The 22,075-nt window shown below is 41.6% G+C and overlaps 1 protein-coding gene across 2 annotated transcripts in view; it reads right to left on the bottom strand.

The window, feature by feature from the left end:
• Positions 1-22,075, bottom strand: part of LOC122792264 (MAP7 domain-containing protein 1-like) — a 1,483,077-nt gene that overhangs the window by 124,930 nt on the left and 1,336,072 nt on the right. For both annotated transcript variants that reach the window (XM_044060015.1, XM_044060014.1), the window contains 2 exons: positions 21,048-21,168; positions 561-802 (listed from right to left, as the gene is read on the bottom strand). In XM_044060015.1, the coding sequence (XP_043915950.1) occupies positions 561-802; positions 21,048-21,168 (363 nt within the window). The remainder of the gene's footprint in view (positions 1-560; positions 803-21,047; positions 21,169-22,075) is intronic.

Raw genomic sequence — 22,075 nt, forward strand, 5'->3', positions numbered from 1 at the left:
GAAAACCCATTTAACTAGCAGCCCACCTGAAATGTGGAACACAATGAAACTAAAAGGTTTGGATACTCCCACTATCAAAACAAACTACTGAAAACAGACTGCTGATGTTAAGACTTTCAAGCCCCCACCACCAATATATAACAATGCAGCACCATGCTGGAATGATCTGTTTATACAGAGATGATGAAAAGTGTTCACTGGATCATGCTCATCTGACAGTGTGCATCTTGGTGTAAGCAACAACGAATGTGACATTCGCAGAACTGTGCTTGTAATAATGTATACTGTTTATGATACACAGATGAATTAACTATTACACTACAGCGTGCATATCTTGCAGCTCTTAGGCTACGTCTACTGGGAAATGGATGTCAATTTAAAACACCTCTCTTAGCAGTTATTTCTGAAATTAAGAAAATTTATCAATAAAATACAGAAAGCCTTGGAGCTGAGCGATGAGTTAATCTGTTACTGTCTGGTACAGGATTGATTTGTCAGTTTAGAATGAAATCCTTGCAGGTTAAGACGATGCCACTAAACAAAGAAAACAACCACAGTACCTGTTACTTGCTGAGGTGCGACTGTTCCTGCCTTTTTCAGGTATGGCTCACCATCTTCAAATGCAATGATAGGCGCGGGGGCTGTGACAGTCACGGATGTCTCTGTGTTGCTGTGTTTGGAAAGGTCAATAAGTTCTTCGAAGTCCCTTGTGGAGTTCTTTGCTGAAATGCCATTTTCATGTTTGCTTTGTTGTATCCCATTGACGAGCGTGACCTGCTGAACTGCTTCTTTTACAGGAAGACTGAAACAAAAACACAATCATTAGAACAGCATCCTTAAGAACCACATATGTAGGTACATTGCAACAGTAATGGAATCCAGTGCCGAACAGATGGACATGAAGTACCCACCTGGAACTTAAACTGACAAAGTACAGCTGTATTGGAACTTACCCTAACTGTAAATGTTAAAGCATGTTCGCTGTTGCATTAGTGAAAATATATCAGGCTATCTGTGGCAGAAGTCCCATATCAGGGCTGACTTTCAGACCATTTTACTCTTCACCCTCCTAGCTGGGCAAACACCCTCTCTTCTAGACGTCAGCACATCTGCGGTATAAGAAGGACAACCATCTGGACCATCTTTTCTTTCTTTCTTGCACCATTCTGAACTTTGGTACCAGCATGGACTGACTGAGGCTAGACAGGTCTAAAATAGGGCAACAAGAGCCTTCTTTTCTGGGAACCAAGAATAGCCTAGAATAGAACTCCTTCTCTATTTGGTGTTCTGGTACTGGTTTCACTGAGCCCTGTGAACATAGGTTGTGAATCTGAGAAAGGGCCTCTGCTCTCTGATTTTGTGGAACATCTGGGTAACTTGAGTATCTTAACGGCTCTTTGAAAGTGAGCCTGTAACTGTCTGACATAACTTTCAGAACCGCTTGCCTGAATTATTGAGGGACCAATTTTCTTTGAACAGGGATAGGTTCATAGGTTAGTACTAGGCTAACTGCCCTTGCAAGCCATTTTAAGCCTAGCCAATTATCACCTTTGAGATTCAAACTCTGTACATTGTGTTTGTAAGGCAAACACCTTAACCATTAGGTAACCCTCCCAATCCCAAGCCTTCCTCCTAACTTTTCTGGAGAGGGTGAAGGGGCAGTTAGGGGAAATAAGTCATTGCTGCTCTCTGCCAGGGCCTTGTGGCCTAGAACGCTCCTGCCTGGGGGTTCCTGGGGACCACTGCCTGGGCCTTTGTGACTGATGCTACCTTTAAGGCCTTTTCCTCTGGGTGCTTTTTGATCGAGAGGGAAAGGACCAGTGTCTAGTGGGAAAATTCCTAGTAAACCTAGGAAGCTGAACTTGGCGGAAGTCCTTGACAGTTTGCACAGATTTTGCTTTACCTTCCATCTTTTTAAGCACAGCCTCAGCCTTTGGCCCAAAATGGAAGTCCTTATCCATGGCTGCATCTAGAAGTTTAGATTTGACATGGTCTGATACGGTCTGTTCCCTAAACAAGCATGCATTCTAATGATAGAGCCAGATAAACCAGCTCGGCTACAGGCCTCCCATAGCATTATAGCCACAGTGCAATGAGTGTCTAGCCATTTGGGAACTGGAATGGCAAAGGTCCAACAATTCCTTGGAAATGTTCTTTTCCTCCAGGGAGGATATCTTTTGCTTCATTTTATCTAAAATACTTTGTTGGTATTTTATCACATGAATGGGCAGTTTTTTTTTTTAACCAAACCTATCAAAGATCCTGCTTTCTTTATCAGCAGGTAAAGAGTTATTCAAAGAGCTGGCTCTTGCTTCCTTGGGACCTGGAGTGACAACCTCTAGGTCAGCACAGGGGTTTTTGAAGAGGTATTTATGAGAGTCCAGCACTCTATAAAACCTGTCTGTTTTTTGAGAGGCTGGAGGTAGAGAATTTGGATTCAGGGAAAAGAATATAAAAACATCCTTGACCACTTCCAACACATGAGTAATAGCCAAAGGTTTGCGTTCCAGGAGGTCAAGGAACTCCCTCTCTTTTTAGATTGTGGTTATTCCTGTGCCTCCCACTGGAAATGTTCCCTTATAGCATAGACTGTTCTGCCAAAAGTGATATCTTCAGAAGGTGAAGCTGAAGGCAGATTCTTCTCAGAATCTGAATCTTCAAAAGAAGTAAGGAAGGGTCCCCTCCTCAAAGACAGACTCCTCCTGGTCAGAATCCTCATCGGAATCAGGAAGTACAGAGAAAATTTAATAGGGGTAGGATCCCTCTTCCTCTTCCCTGGAGAAGACTCCAAAGGGGATTGCTAGCTCTGACTAAGGAGATAAGGTTTCAGCTAACCTGACCAGGTCTTGCTGATAACCTAGGGCATGGATGCAGGTAGGGCAAGGCATAGGCCCCGAGGTACAAAGTACAGTTGTGTACATTTACCATAAATGTAGATGTTCGAGTGTATTCACTGTTGCAGTCATTACATTTGGGTAATCTGCTTGCAGGTTGCCCTCAGTTGGCCTGATTAACAAAGTCTTGGGTCCTGCATCGGTTGCTGTCCCTTCTTCCATGACGTCAGGTCGTCAGGGGTATAAAACATGCATCCGATGCCATTACATCAGTTTTTCTTGCCCCAGATAACAGGTGCCTCAATAATGGGAAGCAATTAAACATAAAAACACAAAGATATATCTCCAACAAAAAAGCAAATACACCAAAAAGGCTTTAAAGCACAGTAAAGGAAAGTAGAGGTATAGCCAAAAGAAGTTAGGGGGCTGGAGGGAGGATAACCAGGACTGCAACAGTGAATAAACTCAAACATCTATATTTATGGTAAGTGTACACAACTGTACTATGTTCTTCATGTTTCACTGTTGGAGTCATTACATTTGGGTAGATTCCCAAAGCTATGGTTGGGAGGAGGGGTTTAGATAGCATTAGGGCCAGCTATAAGGCCCTGCAAGACTGCAGTGGCAAAGCCAGCTCTGGATTTAGAGAAAACTGGCAAATGATAATGCTTGGTGAAAGTATGTAGAGAACTCCAAGTAGCAGCTTCTAGGATGTCCCTGGTAGGGACGCCTCTGAGAAAGGCTGTAGAGGCAGATGCAGCCTTGGTGGAGTGAGGTCTGATCCCCTGGGGGATAGGTTTTCCATGGTGCTTATAGCAGAAAAGAATGCAATGTCTTATCCATTTAGAAATGGTTTGCTTTGAAATAGCCTTCCCCTCTGCCCCTGCAGCAAATGCCACCAGTAGTTGTTCAGATTTCCTTTGAGGTTTAGTCCTGTCCAAGTAGAATTTAAGTTGTCTGTGCACATCTAAGGAATGCAGTATTCGTTCCCCTTTATTCTGTGGATTGGGAAAGAAGGTTGGCAAATGGATGGACTGATTAAAAGCCAAACTGAATACCACCTTGGGCATGAAGGATGGATTGGTTCTGAGTGACACCCTATCCGGATGAAAGATGATGAAAGGCTCCACTGCCATAAGGGCCTGTAATTCAGATACCCTTCTAACTGAAGTGATTGCTAAAAGGAAAGCTGTTTTCCAAGAAAGAAATTTTAAGTCTGCAGTAGCAGCTGGCTCAAAAGAAGGTAGAGTGAGTTTCTCCAAGACAAAGTTAAGGTCCCAGGCTAAGGGTTGGAGCTCTCCTGGGTGGTCTCAAATTTTTGGCCCCTCTGAGGAACCGCTTGAGCAGTGGATGAGAAAAGAGGGGAGGTTCTGTGTTATAATGACCTGAAATGGCTGAGGCATGGATTTTAATGGAGGAAAAAGACAGGCCCTTGTGAAGCATCTCAGTTAAGTATTGTAAAATCTGAGGTAAATTGGGTGCTGCTGTGCTCATCCCTTGAGATTGGTTCCAGGCACAGAATCTTTTCCATTTTTCAGCATAAGATTTTCTAGTACTAGGCCTCCTAGCCTCTAAGATGATATCCTGCACAGGTTTGCTGAGGCAAGGTTCAGTGTTGGAAGCTGAGGGTGCAGAATCTGATTCTCCTGCTGAGACAGCAGGGAAAGAGTCTGAGGCAGGTGCCATGGAGACAACCATGACACACTGCGCAGGAGGGGGTACCAGTGGTGGCTCGGCCAGTCTGGAGCAATCAAAATCATCCTTGGTTTGTCCTGCTTGACTTTTAGTAGTACTTTGGAGAGTACAGGCAGAGGGGGGAGGCATAGACTGATAGGTTTCTCCAGCTGAAGGGCAGAACATCCACTTTCCAGGCTTGTTTGTGGGGAGTCCTTGTGCAAAATTTGTCCAATTGGTAGTTCTGGGGAGAGGCAAACAGGTCTATATCTGGGCTTCCCGATTTGCTTGCCAACATGTTGAAAATCCTTGGTTCCAGTTTCCACTCGTGTGGGTCCATGAGGTTTCTGCTTAGTCCGTCTGCCAGTGTATTTAGTTTTCCTGGCAGGAATTGAGCTTGTAGGTGCACTTGGTAGCTCAAGGCTGTGTTCCACAATGCCATGGCTAGCATGCAGAGGGGGTAAGAATGTGTACCCCCATGCTTTTTTATGTACCACATAAAAGTGGTGTTGTCTGTCTTTACCATTAGTTGTCCTGGAAGAATGTGGTCCTTGAAGGCTGTTAGAGCATTCTGTACAGCTAACATTTCTTTTTGATTGATATGCAGGTGCATTTGACTTGGGTTCCATTTGCCTGAATGCACTTCCCTGCCAGGTGAGCCCCCCATGCATAGTCTGATGCATCTGTTGTTAGGGTTTGGGAGGCAGTGGGTGGTGTGAAAGGTAGTCCCTTGTTTTGGTGGCAGGCCTCTGCCCACCAAAGGAACTCTAGGCATAGGCAAGGTATGATAGGAATCATTGTTTCTAGGTTTTGAGAATGTTGACACCATAGGCTTTTTAGATACCACTGTAGTTTCCTCATATGCAGTCTTGCATACGGAATTAGAAGAATGCAGGAGGCCATGAACCATAAGGCTTGCAGTATTTGACTTGCAGATAGCAGGGTTTTTGCGGCCACTTGTTTGAAGTAGGTTGTCAAACGAATTTGCTTTTCTGGCGTGAGGTAAGCCATCTGGGAAGTTGTATTCAAGCTTGCTCCCAGGAATATAATTTGTTGACACGGTACCAGTTGTGATTTCTTTTCATTTATGGTGTACCCCAGACAAGTTAGAACCCTTCTTACAAAGGCCAGATGATTCAAAAGTACGTCCTGGCTTTCTGCCTGAATTAGACAATCATCCAGGTATGGGTATATTTGAATATTTCTTTGCCTGCAAAATGCAATAACTGGAGCTAGGCACTTTGTGAATACCCTGGGCGCAGTAGATAAGCCAAAGGGCAGTGCAGAGAAGTGATAGTGCGTGTAACCTGCTTAGAAGTGTAGGTATCTTCTGCAAGATTCCCTGATTGAGATATGCAAGTATGCTTCTTTTAAATCTAGTGTTGCCAACCAGGAACCTTTGCCTAGCATAGGAAGTAATTGGTGAAGAGTCAGCATCTTGAATTTTGGAATCTCCAAAAAGGTGTTTAGAGTAGACAGGTCCAGGATAGGACGCCATGAATTGTCTTTTCTGGGTACCAGGAAAAGTCTGGAGTAGAAACCTTGTCCCATTTTCCTCTTCTGGTACCAGATGAATAGCCCCCATGCTTAAGAGAGAAAGTACTTGTTTTCCAACTTGTTCAGTAGAATGCATTAAGTCTGTAATTCTTTATTTTCCACACAGTCAGAAATCAACATCATTTTCTGTTTAAGCAGTCCAATAACATGTTGCTGATACTTTAACATATGAAACTGGCAGTTTAAAGCCGTAATGGCCGAGGTTGCAGAAGTGTAAACCTTCTTACCCCATCTATCCAGTGCCCCGGAGTCTCTATCAGAAGGGGTAGGACTTTCAGCAGTAGAAGTCTTAATGCCCTTGGGCCCCTGTGAAATAGTCTCTGGATCTGCAGTAGGATTTTTGAAAAGGAACTTGTGGGACTCAGGGACCCTGTAGTATCTGTCAAGTTTTCTGGGAGCAGGAGGCAGGGAATCAGGGGCCAAACCAGATTCCGAGAAAGCATCATCGACAATGTCTAATACAGGAGGAATAGCTAAAGGCCTATGCTGAGGTAGGAGAAGGAAATCCCTAAGCCTCTTTTTTGAATCAGAAAAATCCTGGCTTTCTCAGTGAAAATGCTCTCTTACAGTATGTAAGGTTTCCCCAAAAGAAAAATCCTCAGGAGGGGAAGCAGAGGGAATAAAGTCCTCTGCATAAGAATCCTCATAAGTAAGTAAGGACAAGTCCAGGTCATCAGAAGAGTCAGAAAAAACAGAATCCTGATCAGAATATTCATAATCAACCTCAGTCCTAGGCCTCTTAGAAGGGGGGTTGGCTACCCCTGATTAGAGTTATTAGATCTGCAGCCATTCTTATCATTTGTTTTTTTAGACATAGAGGCCTGAGCAATTGGCCTGGGCGTTGGTTTTTTAGACATGGATCGAGATTTAGGCCTAAGTAATGAAGGAGGCGTCGATTTAATATGCACGTCCGTAGGCCTGAATACACCCTCAGAAGCTGGTGCCTGCACAGTGGCTCTGGACCCATCCATGGTAGAGACATCCGCGGGTTCCATAGTTGAAGCATCTCGCGGCATACCGGACTCCGAATGGGTCTCAGTAGAGGCCTGCGAATCAGAAGTGGCGGGTATCAGGGGCTGCGAAAGCGCCTCACTGAGTACCGGTGAACTGGCGATTGGCTTAGGAGAAGTGTCGTCGGCAGTTTTGGACCTCTGCGGCCTGTCTCTGTCTTTATCTTTGCGTTTTTTTCGGAATCCTGGTAGTCAGATGGCTAACTGACGACATTTCTGGATAATTAAACCTAGAACCGAAATATTTAGAGGCAAAAATATACCGACGATGGATAGATAAATAAAGCACAAAATCGACAGCAAGGTACGTCGTGGTCAGGGCCTAGGCAAGGAATACAGTATAAATGAAAATCTTTATGAGGTATTTGCTTTCCACAAGTAATGCAATTATTAACTTTTACTGACATCGGAAAGGAGCAAGAAAAAGTTTCCCCAACAGGGTACTTAGCTTTAGTTGAAGACTTCGGTTCTGAAACTGGAAAACGAAAATTTCACGAGTCGGCTGAATGGCACTTGCGAACTATTTCTGCTTCGGGCACCGCACAGCAAGAAAGACTGATGTAATGGCGTCGGCTGCATGTTTTATACCCCTGACGACCTGACGTCATGGAAGAAAGGACAGCAACCGACGCAGGACACAAGACTTTGTTAATCAGGCCGACTGAGGGCAACCTGCAAGCAGATTACCCAAATGTAATGACTGCAACAGTGAAACACGAAGAACATCCTTTCTTAGAAGCAGCTTTGGCCTTGGGCCAAGGTACAGCCACAATCCTGATGCCACTCTCTTTGTAAGTTAGAACTGATGCCAATTGATGCCTCGAAAGAATGTCACTGGTACAAGATCACTCACTGGAAGCAGAGGTCTGCTGAGCGACTTCAGACCCATCCAATGAACTGAAAGCCAAGGCCTGTGCAGAAGCTGAGGGACTTGACAGCATGTCAGATTCCATACAGGTCTCGACGGAGACCTGTGCCACCACCTCAGTCAAAGAAGAGGGCCGCAAAAGCACTTTGCCTTCATCAGTGATAATGAGCCTTGGGGGACTGGCGCAAACAGTCATCGGTTGTTGTCAGAGACCCTAAGCTTGATTCTTTTTTTCTTGTCCTTCCTATGCTTAGGGAGCTCAACCTAAGGATGACTAACGGATGCCACCAAACGAAGCAAAGAAGATGGTAGACTAAGATGCCTAGCTAAGATTTCGTCCCTACTCCTGATGGTCCTAGAATTGAAACGGGTGCAAAAGCGACAATTAGGGACGCTGTGATCCGGGCCTGGACAGGTGACACACAACGTATGAAAGTCTTGGTGTAGGATTTGCTTACTACAGCAGAAACAACACTTAACCTTATCTGACATGAGTTAAAGCAAGAAAGAGAGTTCCCTAATGGAGTACTTAGCTTTAGAAGACTACTCTCTGGTGCAGACTGACGCACTGAAACACTGCTTTGGGCTCCGATGGCAAAAAAAGACTGATATCATGGTATCAGGTGGCTCCCTTTACACCCAAGTGTACTGACGTCAGGGTAGGGCATTCGCCACCCTTAAGAGGAGGGAGATTTTTACTCTGGTATTTGGGCCAGACAAGGGCATCTACAGCAGGAAATTCCCCACAAGTCAAGACTGCAACAGTGAAACATGAAGAACATCTGGACTCTAAAAAGGTAATGGGTGTTGGTGCTTTGACCAAAGAGGCTTCAGTTACCAGTGCATCTTTCTCATGTGGAGTCTTGCCAGAGATATCATGAGAATTATAAATGCTATGAAACCCAGGATCCTGAGGCATTCCCTTGCATTGACTGAAGTCCTATTTTTTTTCCCGTGGAAGAAAAGCCCTTTTTATTGAGGTGTCTAGCAGAAGGAAGGATGCCTCTCATAAGGTAGAAGTCCCACAGTTGCGAACCTTACAAGATCTAGCAGGCAATATCCAAAACCCAGAAGCTCAACCAACAAACTACAAACACAATACCCACATTTTTCGGGGGGGTAAGCCCCCCCTCTGCTAATTATATATACAAACTACAAGAGTGCACTAAAGTGGGGAAAGGGGCAAATTCCCAATCCCCACTATACCACGATCCCGCATAATGACCATTCATGCTGTTTAAGCTTCCGGATTTTCGATATTCCTGGTCTGATCTTGTAAGGTTCACTCCTGTGAGACTTTGAGCATATTATGGAGACCTGTCTAACACAATCCTGTATGACACAGACAAAAATACTTTTGAATGTTCTCTTAGAATCCCAACATGCAAAGAAGGTCTCTCACCTAAGAGAGAGATTCCTGACACTTTGAAAAAGACTCTGGAAAGATAAGTAAGTTGTCTAAATATGTGAAACTGTGGCTATCCTGTAGCCTGCAATGGGCTATAACTGGAGCTAGATACTGTGAACACTCTAGCAGATGTGGACAGTCTAAAAGGTAGGACAGAAAACAATACCCACGAAGGGGGGTAAGGGAATTGGGATCACAAGTTGACTGCAACCTTAACTTTGACCACCATGTGTCTACTGTAGTAAGGAAGGCTTTCTATGCAGCACACTTGATTAGTAAAGGCATCACCCCAAAAGCGCAAAAGAGGTTATAACCCCTCTATACTTGGCACTAATCTGGCCCATAATTAAGTATAATGCCCTGTTCAGCATTTACTGTACAAAGCACCTGCAGCAATTTGGGAGACCTCAGAGGTTTCTAACAAAGAAGATCAAGGGACTCCAGCAAGTGCCTTACACAGACTGAATGAAGTCCCTGTCACTACACTCTGTATCATATAGACTTCCTAGGGGGACTTATACCTGGTTTACAGAGCAATCTCAGACTCAAACCTAATGAACTTGCTAAATATCCGTAAATCAAATGGGACTAGGGCTACCCATTCCAAGAATCTAAATATGGCCTGTGACTAACTGGACATGCTGGAGGGGCAGATTTATCTCCTAGCGACTGCTGTATCTTTAGAATACGCTAGCTATTAATGGGAAACAGAACCTGGACAAGTGGATGGGGCACCGTAAATTCTTACCAGGGATAGCTCCCACAACCCTCCTGGACATGGTCAACCATTACTAAATGCAATCAAATTCTATGGTATTACAAAATACATAGGCTTAAAATGGCCTCTGGGTCAATAGCCAAGTAGACTCATATGATCCTATGATAACATGATCCAGATACATACAGCCTTAAGAAACGTCTGAAGTCTGGATAGATAGGAATGTGATTACAAATGTGTTTTAAATCTAAGGTTACCAAAAAAACTCAAACAAGGAAGAAGGGGTAAAAGATTGTGGAGTGAAAGCATTTTTAACTTGGGCACTATAACAAACTGGTTTAGGAAAGAAAGGTCCAGAACTGGTCTCCATGTATTTTCTTTCTTTGGTACAAGAAACATTTTTTGATTAAAAGCCTATTCCTCACTGGGAAGAAAGAATTGTTTATATTACCCCCCTGAGAATACATGTGCTGTACACAGGAGTTTAGTCTGGAGAATATAGAACAATTTTCTGGAGGGAAGGGATTTCTTCCCACTCCATCTGTACACCTGCTAAATCAGTCTCAAGTACCCATTTGATTAAAACAATCTGTTGCCAAGGACTGAAATGGAGCTTCAGGCTTTCTCAAAGGTATAATAAGGGACTGTCAGGGTGTGAGGGGTGGGGACAAGGTCCTTTACAGAGTCATTCTGACTTATGTGGATGTTCTTTGTTTTTTTTTTTTGGGGGGGTGGGGTGGGGAGGGGGGTGGGATAGGGTTTCAATCTGTCCCTCTTTGGGCAGTTGCGTCCTAAAAAAAAAAAAACGAAATAAATGGCAAATGTGAGATTTTAGGACAACAAATATCTTTTATGTTTTCTTTAACAGTTGTATAAAACAATTATTTTGCATCTGAAACACCTAAATGTTATATGAAATAGCATAAACAACTCAAATGCTACAAGAATAAGCCTTTATTTTATCAAAAAAGTGAAGTTCAGTCCTTTGCACTAGCTGTGGGTATGTTTTGTTCTGCAAAATCTCCTGTTTCTACAAAAAAATGTCCCACTTTGAGCATTTGAAAAGGTAGCAACCAAATCGGGGGGGGGGGGGGGGGGGCAGCTTTCTTTTTAGAATCTTCTTGCCAATGTTATTTAAATATCTGCTTACCAGCGTTTTGCTGAGACTGTTTTGTTTCTTGCCAAAACTGGACAAGGGAACAGAAAAACCCTTGGAAAACATACAGAAGGAGGGCTGAAAATCTGACAGATCACCTGTACCAGCTTACTTCTCTCATCACATTTGTTGATAACTAATTTCTGAAACAGGGTGACCAAATGCTAAATCTCTTTTTAAAGGTGAATTTAAAACCTTACCTTTTACATTCTCTGGGAGGTTTTGAGAACCAGGTAAACCTCCTCAACACAGTACCAATGGCAATAGCCCTGGATGTACTATCTACAGAGTCAGAAACACACTTTAAACAATGAATACAGGCTTAAGAAACAGAAGAAGCTAAACCACACAAAGCAGGAAAGAACTACAGCTAAACATTCCTCACCCTTTCACTGCCAGAATATACTTAAAAATATGAGCCTGACAATTCAACATTCGGTACTTAAGTATTATCGCAACCAGATTTTCACGGTAGTACTGGTTTCTTCCCGATATTGAAATCTGACTGTTGATGTTATAATGAAGTTATACGATCTGTTTTCTTTCACACTTAGGGTTGTTTTACTGCAGGGTTATCAATAAAAATTAAAAACTAAGTTTGACTGTTTATGTATGCACTTCTCCGGCAGCAAGTGATGTGAAACCCAGCTTGCTCATCCAAAGCACGGTTTTGAAGCACTCCTGGCTACAATCTGTGACAATATTCCCCCGCATAAAAAAAACAAAACAGCGAATGAACAATCCACATATTTTCAGGTCTAATACCTTCCAAACACCACTGAAGTACAATCAAAGTTTGTCTGAGGATACCACCATCAACAACACAAAAACAACTCACTGCTTCCAACTTCTCCCATCAGAAACGACCCCAGAATCACCTGTCAACATCATCCACCAAGACTTTTGCAAGCCATTCCTTACTGCAACTTGCTGTTACAAAAGTTTCCTTTCAAGTCTGTCTACAAAGTTTTAGAAATAAAAACTTTACCCAAAGCATTTCCATGTGTGTGGGTGCTTTTCTTAGCAGCATTCCTTCCTTATAGTCACAGTATTTCTTTCGTCAGTAACACAGCAGCCGTGAGAATTGAAGCGTGCGTGTGTAATGCACAAAAACAAGAAGAATTGCACATTTCTTTCTCTTCCAAAATATAACCCAAACTTTTTTTAACTTACTAAAGAAATGAAATTACACCTTACAGTGTTTCCCCGCACTCGATTTCATTGCAGCATGCGGGTTTTGCAACCGTGAAAATCTGGTTGCGATAATACGCAAGTACCCAACATTCTAAAAATTAAAGTTGCAGGAGCATACATTTTCCTCCAAACTTGTCAATTATTTTACCAGCCTTTCAGAAGGGGAATGATTAGAGCTAACTAAACATTTGGCAGCTGCTGGATCTGGTCTGGGATGAGTGCATAAAAATATGACAGACTGAGGAACTTTGTACATCCCTACCTGCTTTCTTTGCATTAGGGTGGATGTCAAGGAAACCACAGGGTGTGACAAACACATCTTTAAATGCAGGCATCAATAGGGGATGGCATGAGCTTCTGGGAATTCCAGTTGTAACATTTTTTGTTAGTTAGTTGTATTTTCTAATGGACTGAGAAACCACAGTGTTCTCCCACTGAAAACACTGGCAAATTCTGGAAATAGTCTCAGAGAAAAGAGAATCATGGACAGAGGGATTCAGATAACATGCTATAGCCTCGGGGTCTGAATCTGAATTCTAAGAAAAAACAGTATTTGTAACATCACATTCCTCTCCAGATTCAACTTCTTGAAACTCTTCAGGAAGAGGAATTCCTTTTTCTCTTGCCAGAAACCACCAGATAAGAAGGGTCAATCGCCTGTAAAAGACCCTGAGCCAGACCTAATAAGCTACTCCCAAAACTGGAGCAGAAGACACATGTTCATTTTTCTGTTTCTTTTTGACAGGAAATTAGGGCAAACAGGATTTGTAATGGCAGCAACAGCTTCTCCAGGAACGGGTGTACAACATTCTGGTTAAGCAGAAAAAAAGTAGCACAAGCCAGTAAAATTTTAAAAATACTATAAAGGCATTTTTCTCAATAAAAACACAGTAAAAAGAATACTAAACATAGTTTCTCCACAGAAAAATAAGTTTTAGAATGTTTAAATTATCTTTTAAACTGCCAAACACAAGTGTGCCCCTGTTTAAAAGTACACCAAAGTCTTAAGACAGTCAATAAAAACGCACACTACTAGCTTAAAAAGTACTTTCTCACATAGGAAAGTAAATTTAAAAATTACTAATAATATGCAAAAGGCTTTTCACTAAGGGAACTTATCTGCCAAGCAATGGTACAGCATAAGCCGACCTTCAATCCTGAACAGGTGCACTCACTTGAGTGGAAGGAAAGGTCTGAAGGCTCGGTGCCTAAACCTGTCTTTAGTCAACTCAGCTCCAGCTGACTAATAGTTTGGGCACATGAACCATCCCCTGAAGTTTTGGTAGTTGGCTGGCTGTTACATCTTATGCAGAACACAACCCATACATGTTAGCCTACTGCAGCAGTGATCAGTATGACCATCACCTAAAACTCCCTCTACACACAGTAGGTAAATGGGGGTGGGGTTGTAGGGGTAACAGGAGACAAGCAACTGTGAATCCATCCAAAAGCCTAGGATGCTTTCCACAAGAAAATAAAGGGATGAAGATTGTGAAAATATTACTGCAACAGTTTACGTCTACACACTATTATCTACAAATTATGGTACGTTCCCACGCATCTATGTTCACTGTATTGCTCACTGCTGTAGTACAGACAACATCTGATAAGATTCCTAGATGTTATGAACTAGTGGGTGGGCTGGTCTTGAGAGGGTTACAGTGTACTCCCTCTAGGATGACCATAGAAAATCCTGACATGGCTCTGTAGTTAGTGTCCAGGTTATAATGCCTGCAGAAGGTGTGTAACAATGGCCTGGGTGCTGACCCCTCTACGGAAGGTAACACCAGTTGCTAAGATTCTTGTCACGTGTGCTATCACAGACCATGGCACACTTCCAACATGAAGAGTAATGAAAGGAAGGGGTCAGTAATAACAGGATAGAAAAACGATAGGGAATGGGTTCAGCAATAAAGAGTGTGAGGTACAATACCACAAAGTAACTGATCTAATGGGGAGGGGATTCAATAATAACTCTTTAGTGTACTACAGCAACTTTAATACAATAATAGCAGTCTTGGTGTTATGCAGACAAAATGAAATTAGCAGTACAGTGTAACACTGTGTGCACTGGGACTACAAATGAGTCTAAGTCTGTGCCACTAATAAGGCAAAACCAAATACTATACATACAGTACAATAAGGCAGAGAATGTAGGCACGGGTGTAACAAGACTAGTCAATGCCGTAAAACAATTCAAAAGTGAGGCCACATACCATGACTAGTTAGCACAGTACAATAACTCAAGAATGAGGCCAGGTACCAGAACAGGTAAAGATGGCACAGGGTACTGGAACACATGCCCCATGCAGATACATTTAACTTCAGTGAAGCATTAGGACAATCCTGATTTGTAAAAGTCTGACTGGTATTTAAGGACCAAAGACATTGATTCCATACTCTGACACCAGAGGGAGATTGTTTTCCATTTTAGGTCTGACTTTCTTGTACCTGCATGACCAGCCTTCCTTAAGACAGAAAGGACATCTACAAAAAACACGTGCCTGAAGTGGATGAGAGCTTCATTATCCAAGCTGTCAGTTTTAGGGTCTTCAACTTGGGGGGCATGAGTGATCTCTTGTTCTGGGTCAACAGGTCCACACACTGAGACAGTAGAATAGATTCTGTTCTTATACTCAGGAAGAAGGAGAACCAGTGTTATCTTGGCCAAAAAAGAGGTATGAGAATCATGTTTGGTTTCTCCTTCATTTTCTTTATTATCCTGAAAAAGGGGGGACGGCAGGACAGGTGCTGAGAAACAGATCTGCAGAGCTGACGGAGAAAGAATCTTGCTCCACAGCCTCCTGTGGTTGGTGTTCAGGTATATATTTTTTTGATGTTTTTCTTATATCTGGTGCCCCCCAAGCTAATTCTAGAAATACATCCCTGATCAACATCCATCCATGACAGTCTGCTAGTATATTCTTTGAGATGCCATGGTGGTCAGATTTGACTTCTGGGTCAAATACCATGTTTTCCATGAACAGCTTGTAAAGGAGGTATGAGACTGTGTTCACCCATGCCTGTTAATGTATCATCACTCTTGTGTTACCTGTGAGCATATGCAAGATCCCAGTCAGTCAGATCTGTTTGAATGCTTTTATGATTACAATTACACCCATCATCTCTTTGATACTGATGTGCTTTTTCATCTACAAGGGGTGGACATGCTGGCTCCATCTGTTCTGCAGTTTTCCCATGTGGGCTCTTGCCAGGTGAACCATTAGGACAGAAGATGCTATGTACCCCAGTGACCAGAGGAGTTCCCTAGCAGTAATCTGACTTTGCTGTTCTACAGGAAGTGTAATATGATGCCAGAAATGTGCTCTTCTGTGATGGAAAAAAGGGCACCCAGAAATTGTATTTTTTGGGAGAGTATTAACTGCGATTTGAGCAGGTTCAGATAGAGTCCTAGAATCCAGAAGCAGGCTAGTGGAAACTGCAGCAGACTCCAGAAGCAGGCCAGTGTAAACTGCAGAGCTGTCTGCATCTCCTGTCAAACAACGGACTGAATCAGGTAGTCATTCAACTAGAGCTACATGTGGATGCCCTTGAGTCTACAGTAAGCAATTACTAGAGCCAGAAACTTTGTAAACTCCTTTGTTGCAGTAGTTAATCAAGAGGCATTACCCAAGTACCTATCTGTCCGGGTACTTGGGGAATGCTGGAGAACCTTGATCTTTTTATGAACTGGAGTCCATATCCTTGTCTCAAGATTCTTAGAACCCAAGTGGCTGGTGTGATTTTTTTCTCCCACTCTTTTACAAGCAGTCCTAGATGTCTCCCTATTTTTTTTATTGTGGTGAAGACAGGGAGACTGGGGAAAGACACTGGGTGACATTTAGCAGGTGGAGGAAGGGAAAAGTTCTGCTGAGTCACAGCTGTAAGAGGATTGGACACCTTATTCCTGTCTTTAAGAGTGATGGCCATCTCAGTAGTCTCCAGTCAGCGGTGGGTGTTGATGACTTCAATTCTTCAGCTGCTGACACCCTTAAGCACCAAAACTGATGGAATGCTACCCTTGGTTATAAAAAATATGTGTCACAACCAGACATAAGTTGTATGGACTGACTGAATACTGCAGATTTTTGGGTCAGGAGGATGACCTGTCATTTGACAGTGTGGTGACCTCTGAAAAGGCACTGTCAAGGACCTTGGCTGAGGAAGCCCAGAACAAGGCACAGCCTTTTCTGCTTCACATGGTCCTGGGGACATTTAGATATTTGGTTGATATTTGGGTTAAAATTTACAAAATGTGGGCACGAGAGCAAAGCAATACTCCACTCTTAAACAGACCAAACACTTACTATGAAAGAAGTCTCTGAGAGGAACTCAATTCCTACACATTAATGCAGTTATAAACTTTATAAACTGGCATCTATCCCTTACTCCCCAAAACCCCTTATCTACAAGCAATGAAACACACATATAAAAAAAGATCTTTTTTGTCCCCCAGGGAGGTACTTGTATGTACTATGAAAGCCATGCCAAATGATGGACTTTCTCATACTGTCATTAGAAAACTAGAAAGAGGTGCAGACAACTCGCAATATTAAAAGAAAAAAAAATCTGGGCCATTTCGGCATAAACTTATTTCAATAATAGAGATAAGTACCCTCTGAATGTAAAAGTAGTACCTAGTTAAGCAAGTTAACTCAAACATCCATCTATTTTCCAACAGCCAGCTATATCCTTTTGTAGAGTCAGTGGAATAATGGATGGAGTGCCAGTTAAGTCAGCTAATTTTTCAACTGTTAATTTATAATATGACCCAAACTTAATGTGCTATTTTCCTAATATTTACACTTAACATGCAGTCTTTCAGCCATTTACTTACATTTAAAAAGTCTGTCTCAAGAGATGAAAACACTTCCGGTCAATACCAGGACTGTAGAGATCAAATATTTGTCAACAAATAAGCCCATTTCAAATGCTACATAAATATTTTAAAGGGATTAACAAGAAAAAAAATGGATTAAGACTGAACCCTTCGGGATTCCACAGCACACTATGCATTTCCCTGAAGTCAGTGAATTGGTTTTGAAGGTCCTAGTCAAAACCAATTCTGAAAACTCCAGTTCAAATTAAAAACAAATTCATCACTTCTTTCCTACGTCCTCCAGTTAGATAAGAGTACTGTAATGATCTAGACATGGCAGCCATTGTGCTATGGCTAATATAACGACTATATCAACAATAGGTCAAGGCTACTACTTCTGTTTACTTATTTATTTTACATTTGTTTACCGGGAAAGTCCGACTGGACACAGGCCCTTTTTCAGTGTAGGCCCGGGGAGAAAACCTACAGATACAAGAACATTGTTAACATATATTACCATACATAAAGTACCAGTTACAGAACAATTCAGTAGTTTAACAAACATACACGATTACCATTTTGATGGCAAAAAAAGTACAAAAACTTAAAGACATACACTTCATTACATGGAAAAAGGTCTCCATCAATTATAATGCTACAGTTGTAGTTGAAATGATTGAGATGGTTATACACAATCATGCAGACATAGTTGCTACAAATGTGACTGAAGTCAACAGATGAAATTACTATTTGTTGTTATACAAGATAAAAAGGGTAGCAGACTGTTTGGGGAGTAACAAGAGCAAAGCCAGGTGTCCACTAGGTGTGAACTGAAGAGCTTTTTGAATTGTGAGATAGACCTGTTAGAATTATTGGCATTGGCAATTTATTCCAAATTTTAGGAATATAGTCAGAGAAGAGAGATTTCCCAGCAGAGTTCTTGGCTTTGGTAGTACCTAGAAGGTGCTGGTTACTGGAGCGAAGAGATCAAGCTGTGGTGTATGGTTGAATGAGTTTTTGGAGAGAAAGGAGTTTATCAGATTGGTGGAGAATTTTCTAGACAAAGGTTTGTAGAAGTTGCAGGAAATTAAACCAATTAAGCTGTTTTAGTGAAGAAGCAAATTTTGCTATTTTATTACAGCAAGATTCCAGTTGGTTAAGGTCCATTTTGCAGAGATTGGTTAATACTGGGGAGGCATAGTTGATGGGCGGTGTGTGCGGGCTATGGTAGCTTTTGTGTTATTTGCAAGAAATGTTTATTTCTACATAGGAGACCTATTTTCTTGTGAACCGTTTTGATGGTTTAGGCTATGTGAATATCGAATTTCAAGATATTGTCAATTTCGACCCCATGCAGTTTAGTGCGAGTGCCTGGGGTGATCATAGTTTTGTACCTGGAGAAGACAGTAAAGGACTGGGAAGATGACAGGAATTTAGTTGGGCTAAAGAGAAGAAGTTAAGTTCTGTTGGGATTTAGAATAAGCTGGGAGTTAGTGAGCCAGATCTCTACTGACAGAAAGGAATCTTGGGTTTTGGTGTGGAGGTCCTCTAGTGTGGTGGCAGCACATATTAGGGTGGAGTAGTCAGCATATTGTACTACAGAGGCTTGTGGTGTGGCGGTCCTGATGTGGTTAATGCAAATAGAGGATAGTAGTGGTCCACGGATTGAGCCTTGTGGAAACCCTATGGAGAATGGAAGAATAGGGGAGACTTGGTGTTGCCACTGGATAGCTTGCATTTGTCCTGTTAGATAGCTTTCAAACCATGTGATAGTGGAATTGCTGAGGTTTAGAGTGAAGAGAATATAGATGAGTTTACTGTGATTGACCATGTCGAAGGCCTTGGATAGTCATCATCTAATGGGGGCCCCAAAGTAATGATTCGAATAAGTGGAACTGTTTCGGCTCTGAATAACAAGTATAAGAGTTCCTTTATCACCACTTTTTTTAGATCAAGCAGAGGTTAGAAGAATAATTATGAAAAATTGGGTAATTATCAGGGAACATCAACAGTTGGCTAACAAGTTAGGAGACAAGCCAACAATAATTTTCAGGAGAAGTAAAAACTTATAAGATTTCCCAGAAATGCCTGTTACTTCTTCCCCAGACAACCAAGTTTTTACTATGAAAAGATGTGGGTTTTGTAAAGCTTTCCCTATATAAATGTATCCAGGCATTTGTTATCGATGGGAAGACTTATCAAATGCAAGGAAATTATAACTGCATTACAAAAAGAGTGGTGTATGGAGCCCTATACGAGTCTTGCACCACTATTTATGTGGACAGGACGACAAGGGCATTAAAAGACAGGATAAGGGAATATGTGTATGATATTTCTAAAGCACAAGAAACAAATGCTTTGGCTAGACACATTAAGTTGTATCCAACACATTATTTTAAATTTGTTGTCCTGCAGAAGTTAACTGAAAATCCAAGGGGTGGTCCTTTGGGGTTGCATTTGGATAAAAAGGAACTGCTATGGCAACTGAAATGCAATGCAAGTGTGAGTCCAGGCTTAAATGAGTTGATATCTGGTCAGCCAATTTTAAAGCTTAAAGCTTTTCAGAGATGAGTGTTTATATATGTTCTTGTCAACAACTTTAATGGTTAATTACTTTTTCATCTTTTCTAAGCATGCTTTTAAGTGGTCCTATTAGCATTATGTAATGCATTACACAATGCTTATAATTGTGTGTGGGTTCTTTAAATGTGATACACTGGAAGACACGATGGGATGAGTTTTAAATATCGTGGAACATTTAAGTGTATTTTATCTGATGAAGTCTGTCTATCACAGACGAAAGCACTAATCGTGGTTATTCTGAATAAAGTTGGACTAGTTGCTGTTTCTGGATCCTGACACTTTTTATTGTGGCTTTTACAGTTTGTTGTGTTTGTAGATTTCAAGAGTCTTGGGAGCTGGTAATGTTTTGTGGAGTAAGTGGGGAACAGTTACTGATAAAGCCTTGAGAGTTGGCTAGGGATTGGACAGTTTCTGTGAAGAATTTATTAAATTCTTAAATTAAAATTTACCCTTAAATTTATTAAACTGGGTAACAATATTATCATTTATTAGACAGGTTAGCATTATCATCAGAATTGTTCGCTGTTGTTACTTCTACAGAAATCACCAACTGACCACACGCTTAACTCTCAACAGCTTTAACCAAGGGAGACAATACTAGGGAACCCTGTTTACTGGTCAAATTTTGAACCTTCTTGTGGGGGAAGGAGAAATATTCCGAAAGGTAGGATGAAAGTGTTGTAACAGGACATGATGGTAAAGATAACATGAAGGGTGTTAATTCCAGAAGGTAGAGTGTCATGCTCCTAAAAACCTGAAAAGGCATTATCCCAATGAAGTGACAACACTCAGCAAGCAAGGAAGGAAGGAAGGAGAGTTCTGCAACAAACTCTAATGTATCATACATACGCTGACAACAAAAGTTGCATCTTGTAGTCAAAATATATCTGATTAGAGCAAAATTGTTACTGCAGGTTTGAGTTAAGATCCTCCCCAGCACAGCAGGTAACTGAATACTAACATGGGTCCGACAAATATTTTCATTAAAAGGCCAGAGGGATCCAAACAGCTACTGATCACACCTGCTGCATGCTACCTCTTTAAGATTCAGTTTTTGAGGATACCATTGATGGCATATTTCAGAAAATACGAGATTACCCTTCACATTGGATTACTCTCAGACACATGCACACATGTCCATTCTAACTTTGAAAGATAAGCCATATATACTTCCAGTTAATCTATAACTGCCTTGCAAGGCTCTACACACGTTGCATCTTGCTTACCTCTGCTGTGACTCTGCTGTACATGCTTTACTGCTGTCTGATGACTTCTTGTTCTCAAATTCCTTCTCAGAAACCTTGTCTTTTTCAAGGGTAGTATCACTATTTTCAGAACACGTGGTTCCTAAACAAGAATAAATAAAATGTTAATGAACATGCTGTCATCCTTTCTTTCTCATGGAATGATCTAAATATGCAATAATAATTTACAATCTGTAAAGCCTGAGCTACAGCAATGCCTTTAAAACCCCATCCTCTGGATGCAGAGCCAAACAACATTTTTGCATTGTCAGGTTCTTCTTGCTAGAAGCATATAACCCCTGAGCATAGGTCAACATGTGCTAAGCATGACATTAATGCTGTTGTAAAAGGTAATGTTATATGGCGTGGTTTGCAAAACGTGGGCTTGTATGGAGGAATTTTTGTGGCTGTTTTTAACAGAATGTGAAAGCATTTTTTTTCAGAAGTCTTATTACACAAGAGATTTGTTGTTCTGTGTATACTTTCAACTTAATTGTGTAAGTTTTCATCTGTTTTACTTGTTTAATTGTAAATTAGGCAAAACTAAATGCTAAGTTACCTGATAGGAATGAATATTTCTCTGGAGTTCAAGAAGTTTTTCTTCCAAAACAGTTACAGGGTGTTGATTTGATTCCATCTCTATTCCAACACATTTTTAAACAAGAGAAAGCAGGGATTCAAGCAGGAGAATCAGAGTTACAAAAATTCATCAAGTTGTGAATACACCTGGACATCAAATCTGGACTCGCTTGTCCCTCTGTTTTGAAACACACATCATCAAAACGGACATCTAATGTGGAATCACTCACTTGTCTCCCTGTTTTTATGATGTATGTTTCACAGCAAGCTATTCACATATACTTGTGTTACCTGACCACCATGAAAACATGTATGGGCCCAACGGCGTTCATAAACACTAGAGCAAACAGACAAGCCAAAACACGGAGGAACAAAGCACCTTCTTGACATCATCTTTGGAGGAACAAAGCACATTCTAGACATCATCTTTG

Source organism: Protopterus annectens, chromosome 1.part2, assembly GCF_019279795.1.
Source record: "Protopterus annectens isolate FY-2018-M chromosome 1.part2, PAN1.0, whole genome shotgun sequence".
Lineage (NCBI taxonomy): Eukaryota > Metazoa > Chordata > Ceratodontiformes > Protopteridae > Protopterus > Protopterus annectens.